Here is a 7,827-nt window from a genome sequence, read left to right as displayed (position 1 = left end):
CCTTAAGCTAATTTTTTTTTTTTCGATTTTTGGGTTTTTTTTTTAATTTTTCGCCGGGCTTTTTTTTAAACGCCCGCAATAAATTTGCCGGAAATACGTTATATATTCGGTAATTTACCGAAAGCTTTAACCGGAACGCCAAACCAATTAACCCAACCATTTTTAAAATTTGGAAAGGTCCTAACCATTTGTTTAACAACTTTTTTAACGGCTTTTTTATTTTAATGTTTGTTGTATTTAGCAATATTTAATTGCTTACCCCGAAAAGCACCGGGGTTTTGCTTTTGTTATAGTACTTTTTGTACGTATTATTCGCTTTTTTTAGCAATTTTTTGGCTTGCTTTTTAATTATTTCCAGGGCCCCCGCTTTAATTTCGGCCGTTGCTAAAGGTTTTTTTTTAACCACCCAAAAATTATAAAGCCTTTGTAAGTAAAACCTTATTAATAAAAACGTTAAGGTTTTTTACAACCCCAAATGCACGTTTATATTGTACATTTACGTTACTAAATGCAATAACAACGTTTAATCGTTTTATTTTTCGCAATAAAAGCACCGGAAATAATGTTTTATTGTTTGGTTCGTTCGTTCCGTTTGCTTATTGGTTTAAAAATAATATGCTATCGATAGCCTTTTTGCAACCCTTAAATATCCAGCGAAAATTATCCAAAACCCGCTTATAAATAGCTTGTTTCGGTTTAATACAATCCTTTCGGGCGTTTTTAAAAGCTTTTAAACGTATGCAAATAAAAAATTCCCCAATTTTTTATTGGTTAATTTCGTAAACGTTGGGATAAAAAAACTGTATTTGGTAAACCGGTTAACCATTACCAATATTGCGTTGCGCTTTTTGCCGGTTTTATTTATTAATGTTAGGAATTTTCCGATAAAATTTATCGATAATTTTTATTCCGGGCGGTTTGGTACGGGCATAAATGCTAATAATTTATAAAGTGCTTATATTTTCGGTTTTATTTATTGGCATATTTAATACGTCCGTACGTATTTGCGTACGTTTTTAGCCATACCCGGCCATTTAAATTACCGTTTAAGCTTTTTTAAAGTTTTAGCCATGCTTTTGTAACCCCCCGTTGGGTTATCGTATTGTTTCCAAAGCATTGCCCGTTGCAACGGCGTTAAATTCGGGATTTAAATTTTTTTTTTGTACTTAAGCAAGCCGTTACTAATTTTCCAAACGTTAAGCTTGTTTTTTTAAATACCGCTTTAAATAAAATCGTCCTTTATTTGTGCTTTAAAAATGCGCTTTAATATCGTTTTGGTATCCCTTTTAATAATGGTTATCCTTACGTAAATTGCTTTTCGGAATTTAACCAATAAATTGCTTCGGAATTTTTCTTTTGCTATATTAACTTCCCCGTTTACGGGCATATTTTAAAAACGTTTTAATAAACCATTCGTAAGGTTCCGGTATTTTAGCTTCCATTTAATCGTAAAATCGTACTTTGCTAAATTTTTAAACCATTTTGCTTAACGCTTTATTACTTTTTCCTTTGTTAAAATATGGGTATGGTTTAAATGGTTGGTAATTATTTTAACAATTTTTTATAAATAAGCTAAATAATGCCGCCATTTTTCGAAAGCTTTTACGATCGCTAGCAATTTTAAATTAAAAATTGTATAGCGCAGCTTTTTTTATTGTAGCTTTTTTAACATGTAAGTTACCGGGTGCCAACGGCCGTTTTGCAATTGCAATAGCACCGCCCTTATTGCAAAAGCTAAAGCGTTAATCCGCACGCACAACGATTTCGAAAGGTTAAAATGCACTAATACCGGAGCTTTCGTAAACAATAGCTTTAATTTGCAAAAAGCCTTTTTCGCAACATTTTTTAAGTAAAACACGGTATTTTTGCTAAAAAGGTCCGTTAAAAGCACAATAATTTTTGCGTAACCCTTTACAAATTTCCGATAATATCCCGTAAAGCTTAAAAATACCTAAATATCCTTAACGCTTTTCGGTATTTTCCATTTTAAAATTGCAACAACCTTATCCAGCAAAATTTCGACCCCAAATTTGGTTATCCTAAATTTTAAAAAATCGATATTATCCGTTTTAAATTCGTATTTAACCGGGTTAACGTAAAGCTTAAACCGTTTAAATCGCTTTAGTACCGTTTTTATTACCTTACGGTGCTTTTTTTATATTTTCGAAAAAATAAGGATATCGTTTAAATATACAATGCAATTGCTATTAATTAATTCCCCAAACGCTATATTAATAAAGCTTTAAAACGTTGCTAAAGCGTTGGCCAAGCCAAAAAGCATTACTAAATATTCGTAATATCCATATTTGCAACGGAAAGCAATTTTCTATTCGTTTTTTTATCGGATCCGTATTTTGTAATAAGCGTTTTTTAAATCCAGTTTAATAAAATACTAATTTTTAAATACCCGGTTAAATATTTCGTAAATTAACGGAAATGTTAGCCGGTTTTTTTTAATAATTTTATTAAAACCCCGATAATTAATACAAAAGCAAAGCTTTCCGTTCTTTTTTAAAACAAATAAAATCCCGGCGCCGGCGAAATTGGTTAAATGCCAAATCTAACCTTTTGTTATAGCTTTGTCGAAATACCCCCGAAAAGTTTTTAATTCCTTTTTAAATAAAAAATAAATGTTTTCGTAAAGCGGCATCGTTTTTTCCTTTAATTTAATCGCGTAATTTTAGCTTATATATTTTAGCAAAAGGTTTAATTTATAAAATTGCGCATATTTTGCAATTATTTTTTTAACCCATTCCGGAAAAGCTTTTAGCCTTTTTTTAAAATTTTCCGGGGTTTCCGGGCGTATAACCGTTAGCACGGTTATCGTTTATCCCAATTAAATTAATTTTTTAATTGTTTCCGGCGAAATTATTTTAACCTTTTTGGTAATTACCGGAAATTTCCACTTTATATCCCCAAACCGGATTTTAATATCCTTTTGCTAAAGCTAAAGCATGCTTAACGTAATATTGTACCCGGCCCGGGGCATTACCACGTAAAATACTATTAACTTTCGGGTTATTTTTTAATTATTTATTACCCAAATTTTGTACTTTGTTACCCTTAGCGTAAATATGCGTTTTTTGGTATCGAATTACGCTAAATAGCCCCCGTTTAGCACCGGTATTTTTCTTGCCTTTACTAAAAAACGGTTATGCAACAAATTAACGTTGTTTTTATTATTAACCAACGCTTTTAATTTTACCTGGCAATTGTTAATCCGTAAATACATTTCGGTTTTTTAACGCGTTTTGGCCGCCGGGGCGCATTTTTAAGCCCCGGTGCTTAAACGGCCAAATAACGGTATCGAATTGGGTAACAATATTTTGCTTTTTTTAAAACACGCCGGCTAAATATAGCCTAACTTTTTATACCCGTAACACCGTACTTCGGGCCTTTTCCCTTTCGCTTTTTATATAATTGCTAAAACCAACGGGGTTTCCGGGTTATCCGTCCGTATTTTGCATATTGCAACGATATAATTTAATTGCCCGCATTTAAAGCAAATAACCGGCTTTTTAAAAGTTAAAACATTTATATCCCCCGGCATCCTTTTGTACAATTCCGATATTATTTTTGCTTTAAAAACTTTAATTTGCAATTTTTCCATAATGTGAAAAAGGCTTTTAAATATTACCCGTTTTTAAATTTTAAGGCGGAACCGGTTAAAAAGCAATGTCGTTTTTATCCATTTAAATATTAATTCGAAAAGGTCGTCCTTTACTAAATCCCAATAAATCCGGAACGTTTCGAATAATTTGTAATCCTTTTATTTAATAACGGTATTTCCCGCAAACTTTTTAATTGCCAGCCACATTTACGAATTAAGGTTTTTCGATTTTGCTTAAAATTACCGCAAAAAATCGGTTTAAATAAGCAATACCCCGGTATTTAAATAATGCATTTGCTTGTATTTTATCCATTGCGCTCGTTAATAATGGTTAAAAATGCTAAAAGCTATTTAAACCTTTACACGGTCCTTACCGTAACGTTCCTTTTCGTTTTCGAAAATGAATTTGTAATTATTAATGTAATGGGCAATATTTTACCAAATTGCTAACTTTTTAAATATAAAAGGTTTAAAAATAACTTTGCTTTATGTAAAACCTTTTCGTTGCTTAAAAGTATTTTTTTTATTTTTGTTTAAGCTTTTATGCGCATGCTTTAATCCTTTATTTTGGATTTTTTAAATTAAGCGGGCGCGCTTGCTTTAAACTTTTAACGCGTTATTTATTTTTTGCAATTCCTTTACGAAAAGGTTTTCGAAATCGTTAAAAATTTGCAAAGCTTTTTTGGTATTTTGTTTTAATAACCTAACGGCCCTTTCCAACGTGTTTAACGTAGCGTCGGGCGTTATCGTAAACGGTGCGAAATTGCAAATGCTTTTTTTAAATTTGCTTAATCCCTTTTGGTAATTACCCGGGCTTGCTCCTTTAAATAAAAAAGGTATAAAAAAAAATAATATATTAAAGGTTAATTAGTACAAAAGCGGGTAATTACCGGGTTACGGGCCGGATACGGTATTTTTTTTATTAAACCTCCGTAAATTTTTTACCAAAAGTATTATTTTTAACAAAAATTATTCCTTTTTTAACCTTTCTTTTTTTCGTACTTTTTTGGGTACGCGGGATCGGTTTTATAAATTTTCCGCGTTTTATACGCTTTCGTGCAATTTAAGCTTTACCTTATTTTTTAACTTTGCCGTTATGCTTTAGCTGCAATACCGGTAATTTGCCGGTATATTCCCGAAAAGGTTCGTGCCCGGTTGGTTGCTAGCGCCTTTTCCTTCCTTTTTTACCGGGCGGTTTCGTTTGTGCATTTAACGCTTCCCGCTTTTTGCCGGGCGGTTTTGCCCGTGCTTTTAACACTTGGGTTTCGTACGTAAACTTCGTTTATCGAATGCATTTCGGCCACGGGGGTATCGCTGCTTTGTTAAGGGTTAATCGGTGCAAAGGCGGGTGGTTACCGGGTTACGGGCCGGATGCGGTATTTCTTTTGTTAAGCTTCCGTAAATCTTTTACCAAAAGTGCTATCGTTAATAAAAATTGTTCCTTTTTTAACCTCCCTTTCCTTTGTGCCCTTTTAAGCACCCGGGGTTGGTTTTTTAAATTTTCCGCGCTCCAAACGCTTTCGTACAATTTAAACTTTACTTTATTTTTTAATTTCGCTATTATGCTTTGGCCGCGATACCGGTAATTTGCCGGCATATTTTTGGGGGGTTTGTGCTTGGTTAATTGCTAACGCTTTTTTTTTTTTTTTACCGGGCGGTTTTGCCCGTACATTTAACGCTTTCCGTTTTTTGCCGGGCGGTTTCGCCCGTACTTTTAACATATTGCCTTTTCCCGATACGGTTTATTCCAAGCCGTTTATGCCGCGCGTACAACCTTATAAGTAGCCGGTAGCTTACGGTATTTCGTTAAACCGCTTCGATGCCCGGCAATGCTTGGGGAAACCGGTTATAAAGCTTTGTAGCATTTAAAAAAATGGGTTCGTACCGGCATATAAAAAGCTTTTTTTCCCGTTCGAAATTACAAACCCTTTTTTTTCCTTTTTGTACATTTAATAACCATTTTAACAATTTTAACGATTGTAACCGTAAGTAATCGGTATTTGGCCGTTTTTTTTAAACATTTAAATTTAACCGGTAGCTATAAATGTTATTTTTCGTACCCAATTACGTAAGGAAAATAATGTTCTTTTGGGTATTTGTTTCGGGTTTTTCGGTTCCAACCGGCCCGTTAACCTTTTTTAGCAACCCCCCGGTATTTTTTTTAGCTATCGTAATTTAATTGGATTTGGATTCGGTTTTGCCGAAACTTTTAATTTTTTAAATCCTTAACGATCGTTTTGCCGGTAACCTTTTGGTAAGCTTTTTAAATATTGCGGGTCCATTGGGCCCTTTTGCGCTTGCAGCTTTTTAAGATTCCCGCAAACGTTTTACCGGTAACCCCCCGGCGGGTTTTAACCGTTGCAATAAAAAAACTTTCGCCGAAAAAAAACGTAAAGCGCGCAACAAACGCCGCCGTAACGCTTTTAATTTTAATGGATTTGCTCCCAAAACGAACATTGCTTTTTTTTTGCTTTATATAAGTATTTGCAACGCGTTCCCGTTGCGGAAAGTTATCGATTTCCAATAAAGCAATAATTAGGACTTTATTTATTTGCCCTTTTTTAAAAACAATTATACGGAGCGTACGGTATTTTGTAACCGTTATTTTGGTCGTTAAGCATATTAAAATTATGCCGTTAACCCCCGTGTACCGATATGCTCCGATAATTGTACGGGGTTTTTTAAATATATTTATTGCAAGGACGTGGTTAGTAACAAAGCTTGCGTTAAGCTTTTCGAATGGTTTTGGGAAATGGCTTAAAACCTTTACAAAATTTTAAATACCGTTTACAAACGGTTGCCCAAAGCGATACCGAAGCTTTTCGAAAAGCTTACCAAAATTTAATTTCGCGCTCGCAAGGCTATTTAAAAGGTTAAATCCTTTTATACCATATTGGTTAAACAATTTGCGCGTTATAAACGTTAAGCCGTTATTTAAAAGCGCATTTAGCGCAAAATTGCTAACGTTACGATATTAAAAATTATTTAAAATATTTTTTAATAGCTTTACGTTATTGCCGTTTAAACGAAAAGGCAAGCTTAAGCTTTGGTTGGCATCGGTAATTTTTTTAACGAGGTAAAAGCGTTTTTTAAACGTTTCGAGGAAAGTGTGGTTGCTTTTTTTGGTAGCATTGCCGTTAGCTTTGTTACGATTGCGGCGCATTTAAATACTTAAGCTTATAATTGCGCGGCTTCCCGTAAGGGTGCGGCGTTCGTATTGGCGCCGGAAAGTGCCGCTTTCGGCGCCGACGATTTTAATGGTAACGATTGTAACGCTAGCAAAAAAAACGTGGTTTTCGGAGGTTTTGGTTCTTTTAAATACGGCATTTAATCGATTTTCTTTACATGTTTTTTTAATTAGTTATTGGTATTCCCTTTTCGAAAGGTAATTAATTTTAAATTTTTTTCGTTAATTTGTTATAGCTAAAACTTTTAAAACCATAATTTCCTTTCGTTATGCTGCTTTTGCAATATTGCGAAGTCCTAATGTCTTTAATTACCAATTGGGTTTTAATGCTTTAGTAAATAGTTTTAAAATGCTTTTTTTTCGCCCTTCCAATGGGTTTAAATCCCGCCGACATGCATTTGCCGTTACCCGAACGCTTAAGCCCGTCCGCCGTACTATCCGGAGGTTTTTCCATTTCCTTTCCGGGCAAGCAATAATGTTTTTTACCATAACGTACGTTTAAAATGCGGTAATTATTTTAACGTGTTGCGCTAAACATGCCCTTTACGGGCTTTTCGAAGTATGCTATACCTTGTATGTCCTTCGGGATTTAAATATATCGTACCATTAATTTGGGGCGTTCCCCGTACTATACCGTCCTTATTTAACTTTTTGTTTATAGGGCACGATATTTTACGGTTATTACAAGCCGCTTACGGGTTTTTTTACGTTTTTTTTCGGTAGCCAGCCGGTTTGGCACGTTAAAACATTTTTTTGGGCCATTCCTTTGGCTTTTGTTATTTTTTTCCTGTAATACCCCCGTCTTTTCCGGGTATTTACCCGCTAAAGTCCGGTATTTTCCTTATCCTATAAGCTCGTTTCCAATAAATTTGCTTTATACGCTTAAACAATTTTTTTCGTAATATCCTTTTTTAAAATTTACGAATTTTCCGATTCGTTGTAATTTATTTATTTAACTAAATATTTTCGTTTTCGCAAAAGCCCTTTATATTTTAGCAAGGCTTTTACTTCGAAGCGATTTTTTTTTTTT

At 34.0% G+C, this 7,827-nt stretch overlaps 1 protein-coding gene across 1 annotated transcript; it reads right to left on the bottom strand.

Moving 5' to 3' along the window:
• Positions 1–5,873: 5,873 nt before the first annotated feature.
• Positions 5,874–6,293, bottom strand: GGTG_04201 (hypothetical protein; the record flags this gene model as incomplete). The annotated part of the gene is made up of 1 exon (XM_009221993.1): positions 5,874–6,293. A coding segment is annotated over one exon (420 nt), but the record flags the coding sequence as incomplete, so codon positions are not given.
• Between the last annotated feature and the right edge of the window lie 1,534 nt (positions 6,294–7,827).

The sequence above is a fragment of the Gaeumannomyces tritici genome (assembly GCF_000145635.1).
Source record: "Gaeumannomyces tritici R3-111a-1 unplaced genomic scaffold supercont2.2, whole genome shotgun sequence".
NCBI lineage: Eukaryota > Fungi > Ascomycota > Sordariomycetes > Magnaporthales > Magnaporthaceae > Gaeumannomyces > Gaeumannomyces tritici.
This window is presented reverse-complemented; position numbering and strand designations above follow the sequence as displayed.